Consider the following 26,758-nt stretch of genomic DNA (forward strand, 5'->3'; position numbering starts at 1 on the left):
TTTTTTTTTTTTTTTTTTTTTTTTTTAGTGTCTAGGTCCTTTCCTGCCTGTGCTTGTTTGTTTGGAGCATCAGTGTTAGCATATTGAAGCCTTCATGTTGCTCTCTGTTGCTTTATTACTTAAATGGGGTCTGAGGGTTTTGTTGCTGTTGTGGGGGAATAGGTTTGGTTTATTCCAGAAATGAAATTTAAAAATGTGTGAGTGAATGAGACTGTAGACCAGAAGATAGTCTCCATCATTTGAAAAGGAAAAGAAAAAAATACACATATATAAGATTATATTATATATGCTTAATATATCTATATATAATCTATAATAACTATTGTTTATATTCTACATATACTATTTATATATAAGATATATATTTAAATGTATAAATATATTTATAAATTTTGCACTCTCACTTCTTTTCAGGTAGTATCTGTTAATAATTACTGTTTTGTTTTTCAGTACATATTTGTCTCCTTACTCTCCAGAGATTCTACTTACAAGCTACTAAAATCTGTGTGTGGACACTTAGAAGTGAGTACAACCTCCCTCGGCTCCTTTGCTGTCTCCTCTCTGTATTTCCTGTGGTTTTGTAGTTGATTTGGGTTTTCATTTTGTTTCAATAATTTCAGAATATGAGCGTCGGGAACAGTCCCAACCCATCTTCTCTGGAAAACAGTTTCCGGGCCGACCGCCCTTCCTCTCTGCCTCTGGTGAGCTGCCTATGTAACTATCTAAATGCAACAGAAATGAAATGTGTCCCACAATCATACTTATCTTATACCATGACTGGGGGAGAGACAGAGTAGGACCTTAATATCTGAGGTAAAATGAAGACCCAGGGCATTTCTGTGCTGAAGAATAGGGTGGGAAACGGGGGGAGAGAGGAGGCCATAAACTGTTTTCAAGTAGTTGAAAAGAAAAAATAAATAAATAAAATAAATAAAGTAATTGAAAAGCTGTCCTGCAAAAGGAACGTGATAGTGGGCTGTCTGGTCAAGTGAGTGGTCAGTGGAGGTGTTCGTAAAACTTTGCTGTCTTTCCTTGTCAGTGTTATTTTAGAGGAATTCACCAGTCTCTTAAGGTAGCGGCATGATTCATCCCCACGAATTGCTGTGTTCCAGGCACTGTGCTAGTGTATGCTACAAGGACACTAAGAAAAATCAAAACTAGTTCTTGGCTTCTAAGACTTTATAGCTTAGTAGAAAACATGAGGAATATCCAGAAATAATTGTAAAGAACTTTATAGTGACTAAGTGAAAGAGATTTTTTTTTTCTTTAGACTTTGTTGACTGTATAGTAAATCTCCAGTGGAAAGTAGTTCCCCCTATTTGTACAAGATTTATACCTATGATGGTATAATGTCATCCGGAAACTCCTAGCCATATTTATTCAGGTGATTATTCCAAATTGATTACTGTTAAATATTGGGATACCCTGGGTACAGTAGTAAGAGCCCATGCTTTAAACATCTGCAGATCTGTTTTGAGAGCTGTTAAAAAATACAGGAATTGAAAACATATAAAAGTTTTACAGGAATGTTCACAGCAGGCACACCTAGGTGGCTTAGTTGGTTTAAGTGTCTGCCTTCAGCTCAGGTTATGATCTCCGGGTCCTGATCGAGCCCCATATCAGGCTCCCTGCTCAGTGGGGAGTCTGCTTCACCCTCTGTTTCTTTTTTTTTTTTTTTTAATTTTTATTTATTTATGATAGTCACAGAAAGAGAGAGAGAGAGAGAGAGAGGCAGAGACACAGGCAGAGGGAGAAGCAGGCTCCATGCACCGGGAGCCCGACGTGGGATTCGATCTTGGGTCTCCAGGATCGCGCCCTGGGCCAAAGGCAGGCGCCAAACCGCTGCGCCACCCAGGGATCCCCACCCTCTGTTTCTGTATACTTTCTGTCTCTTAGGTGAATGGGTAAAATCTTACAAAAAAAAAAAAAATGTTCACAACTGCACTGTTCATAATAGCCAAAAAAAAAAAAAAAAAAAAGTAGAAACAATCCTAATGTCCATCATTTGCAGAATGGGTAAATAAAATGTGATATGTCCATAAAATAGAATATTATTTGACCATATAAAGGAAGGAATACTGACACATGCAACATGGACAAACCTTGGAAACATGATGCTAAGCAAAAGAAGCTAGACACAAAAGGCCACATATGGTACAATTCCATTTATATGAAAAGTCTGAGATAAATCAATAGAGACAGAAAATTAGTGGTTGCCAAGGGATGGGGGAGGGAGAAATTAGGAGTAACTGCTAACAGGTAAAGGGTTTCACTTTGAAGGTAGTGGAAATGTTCTGAAATAAGACAGTGGTGATGGCTGCATGAAAATTGTGATTATTTTAAAAACCACTAAATTGCATGCTTTAAATGATGACTTACATTACATGACTTTTATCTCAATTAAAAAAATACCTTGGGGAACAAAAAAGTAATGGGAAGTCATACAAAATAAAAGACAACACATAGGATTTAGAATCCAACAAACTGAGTTTCAAATCTGGGTTCCACCCAGCTGAGTTATGGTATCAGACAAGCTCTTTACCTGCTGTGACTCAGTTTCTTCATCCAGCAAAATACCAACCCCATGATGTGGCCATGAAGATTAAGTGCAGTTGTCAAGGAGCTTCTGCAAACTGCCTGATACATGATAGGTCTTCAGTCAATAATTATGATATTGAGGAGACTTGAATTCTTCAACTTTCTATCCCCTATAAATTCCTGCATGAAATTGAAATGAGTTGTTGAAATGATCAAAAGATAGCTAGTTTAAGCCAAAGGGTGGTCATTTCCTTACACGAGGAGTCTCTTCATTTGGCAGCTAACTTAACTGAAAATCTCAGCCTACTTGGAACTTCCCCAGAGACACTTTAATGACACCAGTAGTCCCATCAGTTCTTAAGCATTTGGGGGAAACAAGTAGGATATAAAGTGAAAGAGCCCTGCTTTTTCCCTACTGCTCACCCCTCTACCCTCTGTCTCTAATTCAAAAGTGATAGTACAGACTCTTAATTTGGTTGGGGTTTGGGGAAGCTAAAACTTTCCTTTCAGTGTCTCATTTGTTAAACCCATTTTTCCTTTCACTTCCAACACCTTTTTTAAAACTCGGATTTAAAGAATACCTTTGCATGTAGAAAATACCTGTGCATCTGTTTGTTCTCATATAGGTTTCTGTGTCAATCACTTTTTCTCATTACAAAGTGCTAATGAGATTTCTCCAGTTCTACCGTGGAAGGTTTGCAATCATCAGCAGTTCAACTTTTTTTCTAGTTATTTGTTGTTTCCAACAAGTTGGCCACTGTTGACAGAATTCTAACCGCCCAGAAAAATCCGTTTCGGTCACCAGATACCCTGATCTGTTGAGGAAATCCCAGTGGTATGGAGTAATCTTCCCTTCTTTTTCAGTATTTTATAGGTCAGGCCCAAGTGAAAGGGCTGGCAGTTACAGAGTCCTGTCTGTTCAATGAGGGGAATTTAACTCTGTACACTTCATTGTTTCCTTTCAGGATTTCAACGATGAATTCTCAGATCTGGATGGAGTGGTTCGACAAAGGCGGCAAGAGATGGAAGGATACAGCAGTTCTGGCTCTCAGACTCCTGAATCTGAGAACTCCCGAGGTCTGAGACATTTCTTTGTCAACTAAAATAGAATGTTCCACAAAACATCCTCATCTCACCCCTGTCAAACAAAAACAAAACCCAACAAAACCACCTTGTCAACTCATTAAGAAGGGACTAATTATCAATTAATAATTGAGAAGGGACTCTGGAGAAAGGATAGCTTGAAAGTTTAGGTAAAAGGAATTGTTTACATGGTAAATATCCATTTCTCTTTACACACATTCAATATGTGTCTCTTAAATAGACACAATATTAGGATGGTTGAAAGAGAAAAAAACACAAAATGTTTTTTCTTTTTACCTCTTCCTTCAATCATATTATTCACTGTTATAGCTGAATGGCCCCCATGAGTCAGAGGGCTAAGAACAGACTGTCTTTATATCATTATGTTACTTGCCTAAGCTTTGAATTTCAATACCTATCCAGGGAACCAACTTGTGAGAAGATGTATTTATAGTCTCAGCCTTTATGCATGTTGTGAGATTGATTTGCTTTGTGGTTGATCCTGTGTTTCTAAATGCATTGGGAAGAAACTTAGCCAGCCCCATTTTTGGCTTGATAGATTTCCATGTGACGGAATCCCAGACAGTTCTGAATGTCTCCAAGGGAGAAACAAAACCAGCTCGGGCAGATACCCATGTGAATAGAGTGCCTGAAGGAAAAGCCAAGAGTCTCCCTGTACATGGTAAGGAACAGAAGGTCTTGGATAGGGGACAGTGGCAGACATCTGCTTGTAACTTTTAAAGGGCCTATTTCAGGGGAACCTGGGCAGCTCAGTTGGTTGAGCATCCTACTCTTGGTTTTGGCTCATGTCACGATTTCAGGGTCCTGGGATCATTCCCCATGTCAAGGTCCATGCTCGGTGTAGAGTCTACTTGGGAGTCTCTCTCTCCCTCTTTCTCTGCTCATGAGTGCTCTCTCTCACTCTCTAAAGAAATTAAATCTCAAAAAAAATAAATAAAAGCTCCTCATATTTCACTTTATGACTGCCTTTCATATCCCTCCCCTCCTTTCCTACTGTAGGTCTTTTTTCTTTGCATATTAATTCATGTATTCATTCAACAAACAGTATCCAATTCTCTGCTTTATTATCAGGGATATAAAGGTGAATAGCCTTCCTGGAAGTCCATTATTTTGAAAACTTTGAGATTGTTATTCAAAAATTGATGATAAAACTCAAATTACTGAATTGTTTATTTACTAATTCTAATAACTGTTTACCAATTATACTGGTATGAGAGTTTTGTACACGATTCACTCAAGTGCAATGCTTGACACAGATGATGCTCTCCGTAAATATGTAACATGTTGGAAGGAATTACAAGTACTGGTTAACGTGGAAGGCTTTAGTGAATGTTTTCTCTTGCAAGTACCTCTTCCCCATAGGGACTTTACTGGATAAGGGAGGTGTGTGGTAGTTTTAAACCTGTTCCTCTTTTCCTCCCCCAACAGGTCAGTCAGAAACCATTGGAGTCTTACACAAAGTCAAGTCTCAGACACGTACAACTCTGCACCATATTCTTATATTTTACGCAATTGTGTAAGTAGATGTATTTACTATGAGTGACTTAAAATGGTTCAGTTCTCTAAAAGAAAAATCTCACGCTTCCAAGAATCATTGTAAATCTCAGTTATCTCTAATGTGACCAAAATCTTCCCTTTGACAGTTTTTGTCTCCTAGTCCAACATTTTTTTCCCTTATACTTAGGTCACATCCCCTTACTTAAATAAATAGAAGGGAGGAAGACCACAGTGTACCAATTCCAGCAAAGGACTAACTTCTGAGTGGATACTATTAATAAGAAAACTGTTCTGTGAATGCTGAAGCATCTTTGGCCTTTTACTGTTTATTTTCTCATCTATCCCGTGTCCTCTGGACAGAGGCCAAAACAACTTTAAAATATCTTCATCCCCTCTACTGAAAACTCAGGCAAAGACTTTAAAAAAATTCCCCCTCAGATTCCATTCCTGAACCAGTTGTTTTTCTGAAAATAGGCTGACCCAGTTCTAGGCTGTTCCTTACAACCCAGGAGGATGTGCCCAGTTTGGTTTCCAGATAAAGAAGGGAATTTGTGAGTCACCAGAAAACAAGACTGGGCACTCACTGGCTAGGCCCTCCTAGTACAGGACATAGCACCACTGGGAAAAGGAGCAGAGGCTGGCAATCCCCTGTGGGCATGGCCTTGAGAGACCCTAGAAGGATGGCCATTGTTTGTAAGTTGAGGAACCTGGGCCAGATTTTAAATCCTGTTCTAGCTCTCAAGTTTTGTGACAAGCATCAGCCCATTGAGAAAAGACCTTTCTCTAGTCTCTTTGGCAAGTTAATTTTGGGGAATATGTTGCCTTCGGTGTACAACACTGGCTCTCAGTTGGTTGTTTTATGAATGTGAGTTCATCAACCTATTGAAAATCTCCCTTTCATCCCTTTCCAGGGTCTGCGCACTAATCATCTCCACCTTCTACATGAGATACAGAATTAATACTCTGGAAGAGAGGCTGGGGTCACTAACCTCCATTGTGGACACTCATCACGAGTAAGACGATTCCCTGCAGTGCCATCTGCTTGCTACTGAGACTAGTATAATGTTTGGTGCTTACCATCCTTCTTAGCAAACATAAATTGAGGTTACATTCTGTATGAGACGTTTGGTTAAGGGTCTTTGTTGGAAGTAGTGGGGCAGGTGGGAGAGTCCTAGAAATGAATGCCCTGACTGAACAGTTCTTGAGTTGCTAAAGTGTTGCTAGTTTATCAAGAAACAAGCATACATTATCGTTTCTATTATCCTAAGACTCAGTTGTGACCTTGGCCCATTTATTAAAATATACCAGTTTATCTTAGTAAAATGGCAGTGGGTGAAGACATGAATAGCAAAGAAGCAATTCAAGTAACTCAGCTTATTTAGCGTGTATTAACTCTTTATATTAATTCATATATTTATGAAACTCTTTTTTTTTAATTTATGAAACTCTTGACCACTTTGAAGATCTCTGTAACTAGTAATAGCTGAATGCATCTGTGAAGGTTTTTCCATCACAGTCATGTTTAACATTCCTGACATAATTAAACCTATTCACACACAAAGCTCTTTTCTTTAAATCCATATACATGAGGATTTTGATGAATTACCTAAAAAGTAAAATAAATTAATCCATGTTAGAAAGCATACTTTTAACCCAAGTTCTTTTTCTTTAAACTTTTGGGTTGTGGATTTTTTTTTCATTTATTTATTTAAATAATCTCTTCACCCATTGTGGGCCTCAAACTCATGACCCAGAGATCAAGAGTTGAATGGTCTTCTGACTGAGCCAGCCATGTGCCTAACCAAGTTTTAAAAGTAGAGATACTCATTTACAGAGTTTGTACCACATGCTAGAGACTCCATTAGAATAGATATATACATGCACAAATGCAATTTTCTCTCATTTTATGTTCACCATAACCCTTTAAGATAACTTTTATTCCCATTTTATAGATGAGGAAACTGAGACCTAGAGAAATAATTTAAGGTCTTACAGTTTGTAATAAAATCAGGACACAGATGCAAGTCTGTATGACTACAAGGATAGGCTTTCTAGTCTATCAATGGCTTGGTTGTGATGTACAGCTTAGCAACTGCATCAGGCTAGAGTGTGCTTCAGAATCATCTGGATGGCTTATGAAAACAGACTGCAGGGCTCATCCCCAGAGTTTCTGATGTACTCGATCTGAGGGCCTGAGAATTTGCATTTCTGTCAAATTACCAGATGATGTTGATGGTGCCAGCCTGGGTCTAAACTTGGAGAACGATTATACTATGCCATTCTGTGGCCTCTTTATGCTCAAATAACTACCTTAAAGTCTTGTTCTGTGGCTTACATGTCTATTGGCATTTAGGGTTTTTTTGAACCATATATATATACCTTTGAGCCATTTATACAAAAGCATAAAGAATGGCCTGGAATAGATTTATACTCTGCCCTTATTTCCTCTCTCCCATCTTGTTCAAAATGTTAACATACTTAGTCTACACTAATCTAACATTCCCTCCTAGTTCACTATCATGTACAAGGTTGATTTTTTTTTAAATATACCTCATAATTTTTTAGGAAATGAACCTCCTATTATCATTTTGTTAACTTGGAGATAAAGCGGAAACTCTGCTAACAAGCACAAAAGGAATATTCATTCTACTATTTAAATAATCAACCCAGGAACAAGTACCAGAAATCAAGATTATTTATGACTGATGGGAAAAAGATGTTCATAAGGAACTTTCATAGGACCTAAGCTTCTTTTCCTATCTTTCTTCCTCCAAAGTGATCCAGCCAAAACTGCCCAGTAGGTAGACCCACACTTGTAACTGGATTGGTTAGTTGTCACAGTTCATTCCTTTTACCTGCTTTGTTGGTACATCTGTAGCCTATACACGGTCAGAATTTCATGTTGATCCTTCAGTTCTGTGGGTCTCAGTTCCCTCCTCTAAATACTCAAAGATTCCAATTCAGTTTCCTGTTTGGAATCTTAAGATTTTGATAGTATGGCTCAGGGATAAAGAAAGAACCATTTGTGTTTAGTAGTAGTAAACAGAAAAACATCTGATTGCTTTTTTAATGTTTAGTCGATCATCAGTCATTTACCAAGTACCTGTGTAAAATAATCAGACCCATTATTGCCATATAAAAACCAAATGGCTGGGGTGCCTGGGTAGCTCAGTCGGTTAAGCATCCCACTCTTGTCTTCGGCTCAGGTCATGATCTCAGGGTGGTGAGATTGAGCCCCAGGTTGGACTCCTCCCTCAGCAGGGAGTCAGCATGAGATTCCCTCTGCCCTTCCCCCTGCTCGTATGCTCTCTCTCTCTCTCAAATAAAATCTTTAAAAAAAAAATAAAATGTCATTTATTTATTCATGAGAGGCACAGGCAGAGGGAGAAGCAGGCTTCCTGCAAGGAGCCTGATGTGGAACTTGATCCCGGGATCACATTCTGAGCAGAAGGCAGATGCTCAACTGCTGAACCACCCAGGTGTCCCAATAAATGACATTTTAAAATAAATAAAAACCTAGTGCTGGGATGCCTGGGTGGCTCAGCAGTTGAGCATCTGCTTTCAGCTCAGGTCATAATCCCAAAATTCCAGGATCGAGTCACACATGCAAGGAGCCTGCTTCTCCCTCTGCCTGTGTCTCTGCCTTTTCTTTGTGTCTCTCATGAATAAATAAATAAAATCCTTAAAAGGAAAAAAAAAAACCTAATAGCTAAAAATAAATTACAACCAAGAAATAGGGAAAGGGGACACAGACCACAGTTCTTAACCTTAACATGAAAATCTGATAAACAGCTTTAGACCACTCCTCCAGGAGAATGTACCGACAGCTCTGAGTTTCCTAGTTTTAGCTGGCGTAGGACCCCAGTGGGCCCTGGGGGAAGAGCCCATGCCAGAAATAGTTCAAATGGTAAACACTGAATACATCTGTTAGCTTATAAGAACAGTTACATGGGCATAGCAAGTCTCAAAAAAAAGAACTACAAAAGTCTCACACTTCAGGAACAATTTCATTAAAGACCTTCCTACACATTCTTGGGACGCCTGGGGTGCTCAGTGGTTGAGGGTCTGCCTTCATCCCAGGACGTAATCCTGGGGTCCTGGGATCGAGTCCTTCGTCAGGCTCCCTGCGGGGAGCCTGCTTCTCCCTCTGTCTGTGTCTCTGCCTCTCTCTCTCTCTCTCTGTGTCTCTCATGAGTAAATAAATAAAATCTTTAAAAAAATTTAAAAGACCTTCCTACACATTCTGAAAAGTTCCTATGTGTAAATGGCCCCTCCTCCCATAAAAAAGTCTGTGGCTGAAAAGAGCACCAATTGTTGTAGATTTCTGCTGTGGTGAAGATAGGGCGGGTGTCAGAGGTTACCAAGAGGTCTAAGAAGCCATGTGCTGGAGCAGAATTGCCTGATTTTTATGGGGAAGCCAAGGCACAACACCAACATTTCAACAAAAATAGCTTCAGAGGCTTCCCGCCGAGCTTTCGCGATACATGCATTCTGGAGGGGTGGGGGGGATTCCTGCAGAGCCTTTCTGGTACTAGCAAGTTAAATGCGCGTGCTCTCTCTCTCTCTCTCTCTCTCTCTCTCTACTATCCTAACGGAGTGTTCTGTTCAAATAAATGTAAAGCATGTTCATTCCACTTCTTTTGTCACCCCTGCCCACAATAAATTTTCTCTTTGTTCCTACAGACAGACAGCACCATCCGGCCTGGGGTCACAAGTACAATTAAATGTGGAAGTCCTCTGCCAGGAGCTCACGGCTAACATAATCAAATTAGAAAAGGTGACTCATTTATTTCCTGTGTTGAGGCAGGAGCCAGAGTGCCTGTGGATTGCCATAGAGCAGGGGTTACACACACAAACACTTTTGGGGTGTAAGGGAGCAGCCTCAGTGACCAAACCCAGCCAGGGGATTTCATGGTACACGTGAAAGAGGTTTGTTTGGTTTTTTTCCCCCCACACCAAGAAATGGGCTTCAATCTCATTCTCCTTGTGGATGGGTCTTTAGCTTTTCCTCCTTAATTAGAAATATTTCTCTCTCCCACAAGGGCCCCATGGCAAGTGACTCAGTGGAGGGACACAGCAGGGAGTGTCCTGACCACAGAGTGAGCCTGGCTCCATCCAGGCCGATTGTTACCATACATGAAATACTGTATTCAGTCTCAGTTATAAGCCCTGCCAGATCGACTGTCCCTCTTCTGTCGACATCCCTCTTCTGTCCAACAGAGAAAGAGTCAAAGTTTCAAAGTAACTCACTCTTGAGGAGACACGCAAAGTTGGCAGATCTGGCTCTGACTCCAAAGTTAGGTTTGCTGCTCCTCACCATCTGTCTCCTGAGGCCCTGCCAGTGAAGCCAGTGATGGACCTTTGCCCTCTAAGAGTATCTTCCAGTAGGGCAATTTTAGAGCAGATCTGTCCTTAAGCCTGCGTCATTCTTTGAAGTCAGTAGGAGGGTGAGCAAGAAGGTGGGCTCAGTAGAAACAGCCCAGAGTTAAACCAAATTAACATTTCTTAACTTCTTTCAGTAGTCTATCTCCTGCATCTGGCAGTTTGGTTCAGCCCTAAACCCTAAGGAAAGGTTTAAAGTGAAGGGTTCAGTTCAAACCGCTACCACAAATGCCCAGTATTTGGTGGCTTTCCCTAAGTGCAGTTATGCTTACTTGGTAAGACACGTGAACTACAAATGAGTCCAATTATGTTGGTTTTGCTAGACTAACTGGTATTTAGAATTCAACTACTCGAGTATTGAGAGCAAAGGAATCTCCAGAGTTCAGTTCTAAACCCAAGCATGACATCTAATTCCTATTGAATCTGTGGACGAACTTGGAAACATTTTTTTTTCTCTTTTTAATCCAAAATCATCCCAGAGAAGGTCTGATGTAGCCACCAGAAGTGTTTTCTTTTCTAAAATGTTAGTTGCTGAGAATTGAGGATAATTTTTTTTTCTTTTAATGAAATGCTTACACGTTTGGCTTCCATGCTAGACTAGAGAAGGGCGTGGTGTTCATTTAATGGGTTGTTCACGCTGGCAAACGGTATTCTTTGGACCAGAAGCACACAGAATCCATCCTACCACTCCCTTGTGCATTTCTTCCCACTCTTGCGCCAGGCCTAGCCTAGGGTACCACATGCTGTAAGGAGGGCCAGAAAACAGGAGAACCTGTCCACAGCAGGCCGACAGCTGGCCACATCTGGTACATCCTGGCTGAGTGTCCAATGGAGGCCAGCTCCTCGACGAGGAGGCTCTGCTGTACCAACAGAAACCTCAGCCCCTGAGCAGAAGCAGTCAAAAGTCGAGTTGGGCCCAAATGCCTGTGTTGAAGTTCTGAAAAGCTATATGTTGCACTCTGCTTCTATACATCTTTGATAACATCCTTAATGACTTACTTCTTTGTGGTCTGGTCATTTTCTGTGATTACACTGTAGCCACCAAAGAAAAATACTCCCTAACATCTGGGGGCCAGGTGGCCTAGTCTATTCCCTTACCTCTGGTTTCCTTACATCTCAGTATTTTGGGAATATCTGTGAGCCTGATCACATAGTCCCGTATCTCTCTCTCCCTACCTGGCCCCACCTGGCCCTTACTCATTGGCATACACATATTAGATCCTTTCCTCTTTGCCAACCCTCTGTGCCTGAGGGAAATCATAGGCTTTTTCTACAAAGTCTGGAGCCCCTGGGTGGCTCAGTCTGTTGAGCATCAAACCCTTGGTTTCAAGCTCAGGTAGTGATCTCAGAGTTGTGAGTTCAAACCCTGCATTGGGCTCCATACTCAGCAGGGAGTCTACTTGAGATTCTCTCTCCCTCTCCCTCTGCCCCTCCCCCAACTCATGCTCACACCGTCAAAAAAAAAATACATATATATATAATCTTTCTTTTGTTCCATGGAGTTCCTCACTCATCACAGTATTGCTCAGTTGAAAATTCCTTGCTCAGAATTCTTTACATTCGTTTACTCAACAAACATCTACTGAGCACATTTTTTTTTCTTTTTCTTTTTTTTTTTTTTTTTTTTACTGAGCACATTTTTATTGTCCAACACGGTATCATAGTTTTCAGATCCAAAGATACGTCATGGACCCTGTGCATGTGAAATTCAGTCTTCTGGGAAATGTGTAATATCTAGTAGGAGTGTTAAACATTGATGATTTGAATCAGACACCACATGACACACAGGCTCTGTAAGGATCAGTTTCCCATTATCTCTGCATTTAGGTCACACTTGGTGTTGCCAGGGCTTTTGTTCTTTTTCTTCCATCTGATTTCTCTTGGTCTCTCCTGACATTATCATCTTGGTGCTACTCTGTCTTTTTTAGCCCCCCCCCCCTTTTTTTTTTTTTCATTTTAAAGTGGATTATCAGCAGAGTTTGATTCCACTAAGAAGCATTTGCCTGATTTAAAACCTGGGGGGTAGCTTTTATTCAAAGAAGAGATGAATCTCGGGCAACCTAGGTGGCTCAGTGGTAGAGCCTTTGCTTTGGGCTCAGGTCATGATCCCAGGCTCCTGGGATTGAGTCCCACATTGGACTCCCTGCAGGGAGCCTGCTTCTCCCTCTGCCTATGTCTCTGCCTCTCTCTGTGTGTCTCTCATGAATAAATAAAATCTTAAAAAAAAAAAAATGTCAAACATTATCTAGGTCATGGCAAACAGGTCCTTGATATACTCCATTCTATTTAATGACAGGAACTTCTCTCTCATTCTTTCAAGATACAAAACAACCTACAGAAGCTGCTTGAGAATGGTGACTGACAGACTGGATGGTTCAGACCAACATGATACCTCGTGCTTCCCTTTGAAGAGAAGGTGCTCCCCTGGACATTGTTGTGGCGCGCTCCCTGCTGGCCAGAGGAGCAATGGGCATCCCCAGCCACGTCTGCACTTGGAGGTCTCCAGCTCAGGAAAGGGGGGAAGGGGGAGGAATTCTGGTTCCTGTGCAATAAACATTGACCCTGACTCTGAGGAGGTTTTCAGTGCTGCTGCCTGAAGAAAACAGACCCATCTCTGGAAGTCTCAGGAAGGGTCTGGTGGACACTCTCTCGGATGATTGTGGTTTCCACAGTCATCATGACTGTGTCAGCAAACACACTCCACTCCATGCATTTTTAGTCCTTTCCATGCTACTTTTCTCTCCTTTACACCCACCCCCGAACCAATCTTCGAACTAAGGGATAGATCTCATGCCAAAAACTGGATACTGTCCTTTCGAGAATTAGCCATGACTCTCCAAAACAGACTTGCCTCTGACAACACCAGCAGCATTTTTTTTTCTTTCCTGCCCCTTCTGCTGTTCTCTTGTGCTTTAAATCACCCTATGTATCTTCTCAAATGAGTACGGGCAAGAATATCACAGAGCAGATTAAAAATACCCTGTTTATGTTTTGTTGTGTTCCTATAACTAATACTAAATTGGACTGATCATCACACCCACCCCAGATCCAGAATCTGTGACACATGCAACTTAAGTATTAAATTAAACTTACTCTGAAACCAAAACTAATCTTTCTTTAAACCAAAAAGTACAATATGATTTGATACTGGATGAAAAACTGACTTTTTAAGTTTACAGGACTCTTAGTTTTGAGAAACAGGATGCCCATATGGAATGCTGAAACGCCTCTTAGCATGACAAATGCCTGCTTCTCTCTCTTGTTGACTAAAGAAGTAACTGGTGGTCTGCTAACTTGTATTTAACATATCGGTTGGCTGGTTTTTATTAATTATTTAGATACCTTAAATCTGTAATATAAATGATACTGTTTCTATTGGCAATGCATTTTATAATCATTTCTATGAAATGTACTTTGTTTAATCAGATAAGCTAATAAATGAATTGGTTACATCATTTATATTTGTTAGCCTGCTGGACATGAACTGTGCCTGGTGCACCCCCTGGCTTTTAATAAATACTCATTGGTTAAAATGCCCTTCTAATAACACTGTGTTTTGTCCATTTGTAAGCCCTTTTAACTAAGACAACATGCCTTTTTAACTGTTTCTCATCTCCTCCCCACTACTTCCAACTCACTCACCTATGCATCTTTCCTCCCAAGTATTCATTTCAAAACTCAAAAATTACTTAAATTCTGGGGTTGTATTGATACAGGGAAAATAAAATGAATTCTGGGGGCACCTGGGTGGCTCAATGGTTAAGCATCTGCCTGTAATCCCAGGGTCTTGGAATCGAGTCCTGCATCGGGCTCCCCTCCACCCCCCGGGAGCCTGCTTCTCCCTCTGCCTGTGTCTCTGCTTCTCTCTCTCTCTCTCTCTCTCTCTCTCTCTGTCTCTCACGAATAAATAAAAATAAAATATTTTTTAAAAAATGAAGTCTGAAATCAAAGGCTTTATTCCTGGGTCCACATTTTATGAGCTGTATGACCTGAGGATTTTTGGCTATTTTTCTCCCATTTTATTTATGTGACAAGAAGTACCCATAGAAATGTTGGGAGGATCAAATGTGTCTCTAGAGCACATACTGTGTCATGCAAGTAGTACGTTCTCATAACAAGGACCATATTCGTTACTTTTAGAAATGTCTTCATGTCTGGCATACCAGTATCATAAAAGTTCCACGCGGGTATAGTCAAAACCCATTAGGGAATCCAGAATGGGTAAGCCACCTATACAGTGAAATTTTCCAGTATATGAAAAGCTTTAAAAGGTTCAAATTTCTCAGTGAAGGAAACAAAACTAAAAGACAACATTCAGAATAGAAGCTTTTGCAAGTTACACATCCAATAAAGTATCTAAAATATAAAAAGTACTTATGTACCCAAAAAACAAATGGTCAGAAGACATGAACAGACCTTTCTCCAAAGAACACATCCAGATGGCCAACAGACACATGAAAAGATGCTCAGCATCACTCATCAGGGAAATGCAAATCAAAACTACAATGAGTTATCGCCTCATACCTGTCAGAATGGCTAAAATCAAAAACACTGGAAACAAGTGTTGGTGAGGATGTGGAGAAAAAAAACCCTCCTGCACTGTTGGTGGAAAAGTAAACCGGGATGGCAGGTTGAGCATCTGCCTTCACCTTAGGTCGTGATCCCCAGGTCCTGGGATTGAGTCCCATATCCAGGTCCCTGCAAGGAGGCTGCTTCTCCCTCTGCCTAGGTCTCTGCCTCTCTGTCGCTCATGAATAAATAAATAAAATATTTTTTTAAAAAATGGTGCAGCTACTATGGAAAACAGTATGGAGATTCCTCAAAAAGCTAAAAACACAACTAATGATTCAGGAATCACGTTACTGGGTATTTACCCCCAAAATACAAAAACACTAATTCAAAGGGATACATGCATCCCTATTGTAACTGCATTATTTACAATAGCCAAATTATGGCAGCAACCTAAGTGTTCATTGACAGATGAATGATGAAGTGATAGATATCACACAATGATGTAACAATGGAATATTATTCAGCCATAAAGAATGAAATCTTGCCATTTGCGATGACATGGATGGAGCTAGAGAGTAATTCGTGATGTGAAATAAGTGAGAGAAGGACAAACACCGTGTGATATCACTCATGTGGAATTTAAGAAATAAAGGAGCGAAGAGAAAAAAAAGCAAATCAAGCAAAAGACTCAACGATAGAGAACAAACTTGGGGTACCAGAGGGTAGGGAGGATAGGTGACATAGGTGATGAAGGTTAAAGAGGACACTTTAAAATAAATAAAAAGTCTGATATTTCATGAATTAATAGTAATCTGCTAAGACTTTATCCCGAAGAAGTAAGCAGAGATCAAGTCTAATATATATATATGCAAGAATATCCTTTGAAGAATTATGACAAATAGTAGAGATTCTAAATATTCAGTAACAGAACAATTAAATGATATAACTAGAACCTGTGTTGTCAAAGGATGGTATAAAAACACCATTAAAAAAAGGAGGCACAGGGATCCCTGGGTAGCTCAGTGGTTTAGCGCCTGCCTTCGGCCCATCAGCCCAGGACATGATCCTGGAGTCCCGGGATCGAGTGCCGCATCAGGCTCCTCCCGGGGAGCCTGCTTCTCCCTCTGCCTGTGTCTCTGCCTCTCTCTGTCTCTCCTGAATGAATGAATAAAATCTTTTAAAAATATAAATAAAATTTTTAAAGGGAGGCACAAAACTATATATAATATCCCAATTTTATGAAAAAATTCCTCCATATGTGTGTATATACACATATACATATGGAAACAAACACTCATTGACCTTTTCTATATTCTCTAAATTTGGTACAATGAGCAGTTACTACCTATTTTTTTTTTACTACCTATTTTTAATTAGAGAAGTTAATTAAAAATATTAAGTGGCTCTCAGGGAATCACATCCTACAATTTGTGTCCACTCTTGCCCAGTAACACTGCCACTAGTTCTGTGCCAGTAGTGACTTTTTAAATAGCTTTTCCAACATCCACTACAGTTTTTCCCAAAGAGAGAGAAAGCACATTATCATTTCTAAATGTAGTGACTATTTTTGCTCTGGGTAAGATTCACTTGTTTTATTTTTTGTTAGTAGCTCCTAAGTCTAAATCTGGTACAAACGGATCTGAATGATGCTGCCCAGGTCATACGCCTGCATATTAACTCCAAAGAAGCATGAGGAAGCAAGCATCTGGGATTTTTCACCCTCTACCACCTAGATAAAAAAGTAGAGAATTCTAAAGTAAGAAGGGGTTTCAGATGTTGAGTGGTTAAAATAACAGCAAATGTCCACCATACATACCCTTTAAAAATTTAGTATTGAGGAATCTGGGTGGCTCAGTGGTTGAGCATCTGCTTTTGGCTCAGGGCGTGATCCTGGGATCCTGGGATCGAGTCCCGCATCAGGCTCCCCACAGGGAACCTGCTTTTCCCTCTGCCTGTGTCTCTGCCTCTCTGTCTTTCATGAATAAATGAATAAAATCTTAAAATAATAAAACCTTAGCATTATCTTTCTAGAATCAGACAGAAAAAACTTAAAAAGAGATTAACTGGTTATAAGTCTATTTCTGTGCATCTTAATATTTCATCTAGAATGAAATATATACTATTTGGATGAATGGAAATCATCAGTCTCACATAAACTAGAAATGCTATTATTATTGACCTCTCAAGCTTTGTGAATATTTAAGATATCTTCCTATAGACTCTGGCATACTCCAAGGCATTTCCCAGGTATTCATTTATGAATTCTTTGAAACTATCCCAAACTCCTCTTTAAGATTTTAAAGTAATCTCTACACTCAAGGTAGGGCTCAGACTTATGACCCTGAGATCAAGAGTCTCATGCTCCTCTAAGCCAGCCAGACACATTTTATTTTTTGTCTTCCATGACTCATCCTAATTCATAAATTCTTGGGATCAAATTGAAAAATTTCCAACTTAAATGTGAATTTTCTCTTATGTGCTTTTGTTTTATGTATCGTCATAGTGAAATTCAGGTGATGCTCTCTTTGTTTATCTGTTTCTTTCTGGTGATCTAAAGTCATGGACACTAACATGTTGTAGAAACTCCAGGTGGCTTTACTCTCAAACATTTTTTTACGATTTTATTTTTAAGTGAAAATACACCCAGTGTGGGGCCTGAACTCACAACTCTAAGATCAACAATCACATGCTCCACTGACTGAGCCAGACATGCACCCCTCAAGCATTTTTTTAAGGCTTTTATTTATTTATTCATGAGAGACACAGAAAGAGAGAGAGGCAAAGACACAGGCAGAGGGAGAAGCAGGCTCCACACAGGGAGCCCAAAGTGGAACCTGACCCCGGGACCCCAGGATCACGCCCTGGGCTGAAGGCAGGTGCTAAACCGTGAGCCATCCAGGGAGCCCCTCAAGCATTTTTTTTAAGTTAAAATTCCACACACTGGTAATAGTTATGCTGTCATTTGGGATCCATACCTAATCTTCTCACAAAGGAACCCAGTGGTATATTCCTTTTATGTGCTTGTTTTATTTTTTTTTATTTTTAAAAAGATTTTATTTATTTATTCATAGACACAGAGAGAGAGGCAGAGACACAGGCAGAGGGAGAGGGAGAGGGAGAAGCAGGATCCATGCAGGGAGCCCAATGTGGGACTCGATCCGGGTCTCCAGGATCACACCCTAGGCTGCAGGCGGCGCCAAACCGCAGCGCCACCAGGGCTGCCCTATGTGCTTGTTTTATTTATTTATTTTTTAAAAATGTTTATTTATTTATGATGTCACACAGAGAGAGAGAGAGGCAGAGACACAGGCAGAGGGAGAAGCAGGCTCCATGCACCGGGAGCCCGATGTGGGATTTGATCCCGGGTCTCCAGGATCGCGCCCTGGGCCAAAGGCAGGGACCAAACCACTGCGCCACCCAGGGATCCCCTATGTGCTTGTTTTAAACCTACCCCTACTAATAATGATAATATTACCAGTTCTCGGCTAAACCAAAAAATTAGAGACATTAAATGAAGCATCATTGACCACTGAGTTCTTACCATTCTTTGTTTTTTCCAAATGCTAAGCCTTACCAAAGCAATCTATAGATGCAATGCAATCCTCATCAAAATTCCAATGCCATTTTTCACAGAAATAGAACAACCCTAATATTTGCACGGAATCACAAAACAAACTAAATAGCCAAACAAAGCATCCTGAGAAAGAACAAAGATGGAAGCATCATGCTCCTTGATTTCAAACTATATTATGAAACTATAGTAATCAATACAGTATGGTTTGGGAATAAAAACAGACATACAGATGAATGGAAAAGAAAAAAAAAAGAGCCCAGAAATAAACCCATGCATATATGGTCAATTAATCTATGACAAAGGAGCCAAAAATCTATCATCAAAAAAGCACAGTGTTTTCAATAAATGGTATTAGAAAGGCTGGACAGCCACATGCAAAAGAATGGAAATGGACCTCCAGCTTGCACTGTACATGACTGACTGAAGATTTGAATGTAGGACCTGAAGTCATAAAATTTCTAGAAGAAAACATAGTAGTATGCTCCTTGACATTGGTCTTAGTGATGATTTTTAAGATCTGACATCAAAAACAAATACCATAAAAGATAAACAATTGATACCCCATCAAACTAAAAAGCTTCTATACAGCAAAGGAAACCATCAACAAAATGGAAAGGCAACATACTGAATAAGGGAAAATATTTGCAGATCATGTATCTGAGAAGGGATTAATATCCAAAATAAAGAATTGAACAGATATTTTTCCAAAGACATATAGATGACCAACAGGTGAAAAGATTCTCAGTTTCACTAATCATTAGGTAAATGCAAATCAATATTACAATGAGATATCCCCTTCACCTGTTAGAATGGCTACTATCAAAAGGACAAGAAATTGCAAATACTGGCTAGGACATGGAGAAGAGGGAACCCTTCTGCACTGGTGGTGACAGTGTAGACTGGTGCAATCACTATAGAAAAAAATATGAAGGTTCCTCAAAAAATTAAAAAGAGCTACTACAGGATCCAGTAACTCCACTTCTGTATATTTATCCAATAATATGCAAAAACACTAACTCAAAAAAATATATATATGCACTCCCATGTTAATGGGACATTGCAGCATTATTCACAATAGCCAAGATATGTAAACAACCGAATAGAATAAAGAAAATGATAGAGATGAATAGATAAAGAAAATGCAGTGTACATATACAATGAAATATTACTATAGGATATTAAATATCTATTATTCCATTAAATATGTGTATTATTCCATAAAAGATGAATTCTTGGGAGTTCCAATCCAAGAAGGCAGTGGAGGAACACCCTGAACTCATCTCCACCATGGAGGTATAAATCTATACCTATTTATAGATCAGTTTCTCCTGAAGAGCTAAGTGCTGACTGAACAGCTTCCACACATCAAAAGACAGAAAAACCATATAAAGAATGGGAAGAGGGATCCCTGGGTGGCGCAGCGGTTTGGCGCCTGCCTTTGGCCCAGGGCGCGATCCTGGAGACCCGGGATCGAATCCCACATCGGGCTCCCGGTGCATGGAGCCTGCTTCTGCTTCTTCCTCTGCCTCTGTCTCTGTCTCTCTCTCTCTCTCTCTCTCTCTCTCTGTGACTATCATAAATTAAAAAAAAAAATTAAAAAAAAAAAAAGAATGGGAAGAGGGATGAGGACACAGTTACAAGGGCAACCCACCCCTGATGATCCTGATGATCCAAACTGCAGTGGGGAGGGATAGTGCTGAGGGACCTGAGCAGATTCACCTGCCTTGGAGGATGGAGAAAAAAGCCACATATTATAAGAGCAACTATAAAAGATCCAGCACTAGGGTACTAGGGTGCCTGTGTGACTCAGTGGTTGAGCGTCTGCCTTCAGCTCAAGTTGTGATCTCAGGGTCCTGGGATGGAGTCCTGCATTGGGCTACCCACAGGAGCCTGATTCTCCCTCTGCCTATATCTCTGCCTCTCTCTGTGTGTCTCTCATGAATAAATAAATAAAATCTTAAAAAAAAAAAATCCGGCTCTAGAGCCCTACCAAACGGCAGGGGAGGGTCTAGACCTCTCTGTGGGCCAAAGGGACTGGTGAGCACAACAGTTTATGTTCTCTCTCTATCCTGATAACATGAACAGGAGTGGAGGATGGGCACCCTCATCAGCCTGCAGCCTCACTGAGCCCTTGGCTCCTAATGCACACCAGCCCCAGCGTGGTATCAGACAGGACACCTCTGGTCAGTGTGCACTACATCTCCAACATTTTCACCAAGGTGACACAGGTGCAAAGCACCCAGAAGACTCCAGCCCCACACTACTTTGGCTCCAGACCACTCCCAGGAGGCCTGGGGCACCCTAGAATACCCTGGCTTTTACCCAGCTCAACTTCAGCTGGCCTCCCAGGATGCCGTAAGCACAGAGCCTGGATCTAACTCAGCCCACGCCCACTCAGCTTCAGGGGACTTCCAGGGTGCCCTCTAAGCAGAGAGCCCCAGGACCTCCCAGTTTGTACCCGCTTTAGCTTAAGCTGTCCCGCATAGGTGCCCTCTGCACGGAGAGCCCTTGGACTGCCCCAGCCCATGAGCACTTCAGCTCTAGCCATCCCACCAGGACTCCCAGTCCAGACCAGTCTCCACAGGGGATGACCATACATAGGGTCATTCCCTCAAGTGTAGGAGAAGTAGTTGTTCAACCTAATTCATAGAAACAAGGAAATTCAAACAAAATGAGGACAAAGAGGAATGTGCTCCAAATGAAACAAAACAAAACCTCAAAATGAAAAGAAAAAAAAAAAAAACTAAATGAAACACAGATAACCAATCTACCTGATGAAGAGTTCAAGGTAATGGTTTATAAAGATCCTCCCCAGACTAGAGAAAGAGTGGGTGAACTCAAGTGGAAACTGAAACAAAGTACAGCAAAGAACCAGTCAGAATTGAAGAATACAAGTGAAAGGAAAAGTACACTAGAGTGTAACCAACAGTAGATTAGAAGATACAGAACAGATCAGCAAATGGAAGACAGGGTAATGGAAAGGACCCAAGATGAAGAGCAAAAGGAAAAAAGATTTTTTTTTTTTTTTTTAATGAGGAAAGGTGATGGGATATCTTGGATAACATCCATATCTTGAATATCGTGGAAAAAAATATCTGCATTATAGCGATCCCACAAGGAAGAGAGAAAGAAAAGTGGGGAAGAAAGCTTCTTGAAAAAACAATCGCTAAAAACTTCCCTAACCAAGGGAAGTATGCAAACATCCAAGTTCAGGAAGCACAAGAAGTTCCAAACAAGTTGAACTCAAGGGCATCCACACCACAATGTAGAATAATTAAATGTCAAAGAGGGGCTCCTGGGCGACTGGGTCAATTAAGTGTCTGACTTCTGATTTCAGTTTAGGGACAAAAAGTCCAAGCACAGGGAATAAAGTCAATGGTATTATAAAGCCCTTGTGTGGTGACAGGTGGCAGCTACACTCGTGATAAGCGCAGCATAATTTGCTATGTCTGCTTTTAATCTCCCTGGTAGGTCTAATTCTACCTTCCAGGGAAATGCATTTCATCAAAGGGTATTTTCTTTCCCCCTCCAAGAACACTTTTTTCCAAGAACATTTTAAAAAGCAGCAAAGAGATGTTTGATGTCAAAACATTTAGTGAAAAAAATCTGAGTGCAAAATTACATGACAACATCTAGCTAAATATATTCAGCCATATGGACAAATCCTTGGAAGGTAATACAAAGTAATGAAAATGCTTGTTTTTGTTAAGGTGTTGAAATTGTCAATTAAAAAACAATTTTTTAAAATATTGCTAATATTTGATAATTAAGATAATTTTTTAAATATTAAGGCTTTTCTTAACTTGATAAAAACAGAGACCTAACTGTTGTCACTAATTCTTGTAGTTTCTCTTATTTGTTTCCAACCACTTTATAGTCTATCTTTACACACACACACACACACACACACACACACAGTCTACTATATCAGTAATCCAAGTATGTGGTAATGAAAAATGGGAGGGGAAGATGGCCCTTGCTTGCCATAAACAAAACCACAATCTCAATGGGTCTTGGTGAACCACGGAGCCCATTCTTCTTCAATCTTTTAAAATTCCTCCAAAAGGGAGTGGCCAATGGCCTGCAAAGCAACATGCCTAAGTTTTATCGTGACTACTGTGACACATACCTCACCCATGACTCTCCATCTATGAGAAAGACACACAAAGAGAATGTGAAAAGACTACTATCAGAAACGGATGGAAGAGCAGGCTCAGAGCCTCATCAACAAAACCACTGCTGCATTTCAACAAGATACCTCCTACTCCATTCTCTGCTCCTCCACCTGCAGGGGTGATGATCCCATCTCCCCCAAATCTCCCGAGTCCTCCTCACCCTGTTATGATGCCAGAGCCCCATATGATGGGCCCTCCTTCTCCTCCTCCTCCTGGGATAATCCCAATGGGACCTGCTCCTGGAATGAGGCCACCTGTGGGAGGCCACATGCCAGTGATACCTGGGCCCCCAGTGATGAGACTTCCTGCCCATCCCATGATGGTGCCCACTTGGCCAGGAATGACTTCACCAGACAGATAGGGAGAGACAGGAACCTCTTTATATTCATTTTACATTTACTTATTCTACTTCACCAGGAGGGCATGGTGCTGTGACTCTGGGTGTTTTCTAACAGCATGACAAGGAATGCTTGCTCCCCCTTCCTATCAAAAAGAGAAAATAGTTTTTGCAGGGGAGTAGGGAACCAAAAAAAAAAAAAAAAAAAAAGAGGAAATTTTCATTTGTATTGTGAAATGTGAAAATAAAACTGTCAATTGTTTTAAAAAAAAGTTCCTCCAAAAAAATAAAATAAAAAATAAAAATTCCTCCAGAAAGTCATTTTCACTGTTCTTTCTGGAATTGATTATAAAAAGCCTTCTAGGGAAGCTGGTGGCTCAGCACTTGGCATCTGCCTTTGGCTCAGGGCCTGATCCCAGATTCCCAGGATTGAGTCCCGCATCGGGCTGCTTGCATGGGGCCTGCTTATCCTCCCTCTGCCTGGGTCTCTGCCTCTCTTTCTGGGCCTCTCATGAATAAATAAACAAAATCTTAAAAAAAAAAAAAAAAAGGCTTCTGAGGGACACCTGGGTGGCTCAGCAGTCGTGAGTCAGCCTTCGGCTCAGGGCATGATCCCAGGATCTGGGATCAAGTCCCGCATTGGGCTCCTTGCAGGGAGCCTGCTTCTCCCTCTGCCTATGTCTCTGCCTCTCTCTGTGCGTCTCTCATGAATGAATAAATAAAATCTTTAAAAAATAAAAATAAAAATAAAAAGCCTTCTGAGACACAAAGTGACAGTATGTCATCCAGGGAAGCATCCCTCTGTCCTTCTGCCCCTGCACTGATCTGGTGACATGTTAGTATGCCTGCTTCTGTCTCCAGAAAGCTACAATTATGCATTTTCCCCATTCTGTTTCTAATTGTCCTTAAGCTACAGGTACATACATACAACCATCTATTTATTTTCATTTCCCCTCCCCATATGATAATGGGATGATAGAAGACCATTAATCCCGACCTAAGTAAGCTATGTAGGCTTTTGCCCTCCCTCACTCTTGTGCCCTGGCCAGGCAGTGATCCCAATACTCCTTTGCAATTTTTCCATTTACAGATTATGAGTGTGGACTCTATTCCTTGTTGTCTGCACATACATGGGCCACAGGAGGAAGTAACAAAATTCTTTCCCAGGACCTAGAGCTGGAGAGACCCTTGCCCTCAGGGTGAGCTACCCTAGTCAGAGTGTAGTCCAAGGTAGTAGAAGCAGGAAATAAACAGGTTTGTTTGCTGCCACAAGGAATGTGGGTGCAGTTTTATCTAACTAGAATCACGGTCACAACACTCCAATTTATTTCTAATTTTTAATACCTTGATTGAGGTATAATTTACATACAGTAAACTATGCATGTTTGAAGTGTAGAATTTAAGTTTTTTAATTTTTATTTATTTATGATAGTCACACAGAGAGAGAGAGAGAGAGAGAGAGAGAGGCAGAGACACAGGCAGAGGGAGAAGCAGGCTCCATGCACCGGGAGCCCGACGTGGGATTCGATCCCGGGTCTCCAGGATCGCGCCCTGGGCCAAAGGCAGGCGCTAAACCGCTGTGCCACCCAGGGATCCCAAGAATTTAAGTTTTGACATAAGTATATACTTGTAAAACCATCACAACAATAAAGATAATAGACATATCCATCACCCTTAAAAGTAATTCCTCTGCAATCCCTCTGTTGTGCCCTCTCTACAACACCCATCCCCAAGTACCCACAGATTGGTTTTCTGTCTCAATGTATGTTTGTATTTTCTAGAATTTTATAAGTGAACCATACTGTATGTACTCTTTTGTCTGTATTCTTTCATTCAGAATATTTTAACATTTATCAACTTTTTGCGTGTTTCAATAATCCATTTTTTTAAAAAGATTTTTGTTATTTATTCATGAGACACAGAGAGAGAGAGAGGGAGGCAGAGACACAGGCAGAGGGAGAAGCAGGCTCCATGCAGGGAGCCGACGTGGGACTCGATCCCGGTACTTCAGGATCAGGTCCTGGGCTAAAGGCGGCCCTAAACCGCTGAGTCACCTGGGCTGCCCAATAATCCATTCTTTTATTGCTGAATAATATCGGTATTATGTATGCACCACCTATTGTTTATTTATCAGCCTGTGGATGGACTATTTGGGTTGTTTCTAGTTTTTGTTTATTACCAACAAAACTGCTATGAATATTCCTGTACCATCCTCTGTATAGACAAATACTTTATTTCTCTTGAGTAAGCACCTGGCAGTGGAATGGCTGGGTCATACAGAAGGTATATGCTTCATTTGTGAAGAAACTGCCAAACTTTTTCCAAAGCATTCTATTTGACATTCCCACCAGCAGCGTATGAAAGGGCCAATTCCTCTACATCCTCACCAACACTTGACATAATCCGTCTTTAAAACTGCAGACTTAGGGCAGCCCAGGTGGCTCAGCGGTTTAACGCCACCTTTAGCCCAGGGCCTGATCCTGGAGACCCCGGATCAAGTCCCACATCAGGCTCCCTGCATGGAGCCTGTTTCTCCCTCTGCCCCGTCTCAGCCTCTCTCTCTCTCTCTCTCTGTCTCTCATGAATAAATAAATAAAATCTTTAAAAATAAATAAAATACATTTAAAAATAAATAAATAAAACTGCAGACTTTCTAATATCAGTGTACTGTGGCACCTCATTGCAGCTCTGATATGCATTCTCCTAATGACAACAGATGTTCATCTTTTCATGTGTTATTTGACACCATCTGTGCATCTTTCTTGGTGAAGAGTCTGTTCAAAACCTTTGTCTGTTTTTATAGAACCATTTTCTTATTGAGTTTTGAAGTATCATTACATATTTTGGATTCAAGTCCTTTATGGGATACATGATTTACAAATACTTTCTTCCAGACTGTGGTTTCTCTTTTGCTTCTCTTAATGTCTTTTAAAGAAAGAGTCTCTTGGAGCACCTGGGTGGCTCAGTGGTTGAGTGTCTGCCTCTGGTTCAGGGTGTGATCTCAGGGTCCTGGGATCGAGTCTCACACTGGGCTTCCCAGAGGAAGCCTGCTTCTCCCTCTGCCTGTGTCTCTGCTTCTTTCTCTGTATCTCTCATGAATAAATAAAATCTTTAAAAAGAGAGTCAGATTCTCTTCCCACCAGGGCTCCACTCTGCGAACTCTAGCCCCCTGGGCTGACTCCCAGATCCATTTCGGCAGCTCATTTCTGCCTAGGTTCCCCTCCCTCCACCACAGCCTGAAAACTCTCTCCAGGCAGTCAGCCGGAGCAATTGTAGGACTCACCTGCATTCTCTCCCTTCTCTCAGGCATGACTGTTCTTCATAACCTGATTTCCAGAGTCTTAAAACCATTGTTCATAGGATTTGTCAGCATTATTTGGTTGTTTCAAGTGTTAAAATAAAAAACAAATTGAGACCAGCCCTGAAAATTCTGAGTCAACAAAACCAGTTTAGTCATGCAAGCAATGTTTAACTGAGCTTATTTTGCAAGAGTGACTTCACCTGGGTCATTTCTTGGATATGCCTCTGAAAAATCATAAGCAAAACTTGAACTGTTTCCCAAGGTTGGGAAGAGGTGACCACTGACCAATTCCCCTCTCACTTATGAAAACTCTACTATTACAACCAACCACTGTGAAG

General features: G+C 40.8%; 1 protein-coding gene and 1 long non-coding RNA gene across 9 annotated transcripts in view; one reads left to right on the top strand and one right to left on the bottom strand.

Annotated features, from left to right (window-relative positions):
- The window catches only part of GRAMD2B (GRAM domain containing 2B), a 110,455-nt gene extending 96,387 nt beyond the window's left edge, over positions 1–14,068 (top strand). For 5 of the 8 annotated variants that reach the window (XM_049116012.1, XM_049116015.1, XM_049116013.1 and 2 more), the window contains 7 exons: positions 451–522; positions 621–701; positions 3,504–3,615; positions 4,181–4,303; positions 5,071–5,158; positions 6,051–6,152; positions 12,842–14,068. In XM_049116012.1, coding sequence (XP_048971969.1) covers positions 451–522; positions 621–701; positions 3,504–3,615; positions 4,181–4,303; positions 5,071–5,158; positions 6,051–6,152; positions 12,842–13,118 — 855 coding nt within the window. In that variant the 3' untranslated portion in view covers positions 13,119–14,068. Of the gene's footprint in view, positions 1–450; positions 523–620; positions 702–3,503; positions 3,616–4,180; positions 4,304–5,070; positions 5,159–6,050; positions 6,153–9,822; positions 9,917–12,841 lie in introns of all 8 variants that reach the window. The other 3 variants (XM_025432062.3, XM_035696685.2, XM_025432063.3) reach the window with 1 other exon arrangement.
- LOC118350177 (uncharacterized) lies at positions 1,917–26,758 on the bottom strand. Its single transcript, XR_004803488.2, has 2 exons — positions 26,403–26,758; positions 1,917–2,718 (listed from the first exon to the last, which is right to left on the bottom strand). It is a non-coding gene; the product is annotated as an uncharacterized LOC118350177 (long non-coding RNA).

Source organism: Canis lupus, chromosome 11, assembly GCF_003254725.2.
Source record: "Canis lupus dingo isolate Sandy chromosome 11, ASM325472v2, whole genome shotgun sequence".
NCBI lineage: Eukaryota > Metazoa > Chordata > Mammalia > Carnivora > Canidae > Canis > Canis lupus.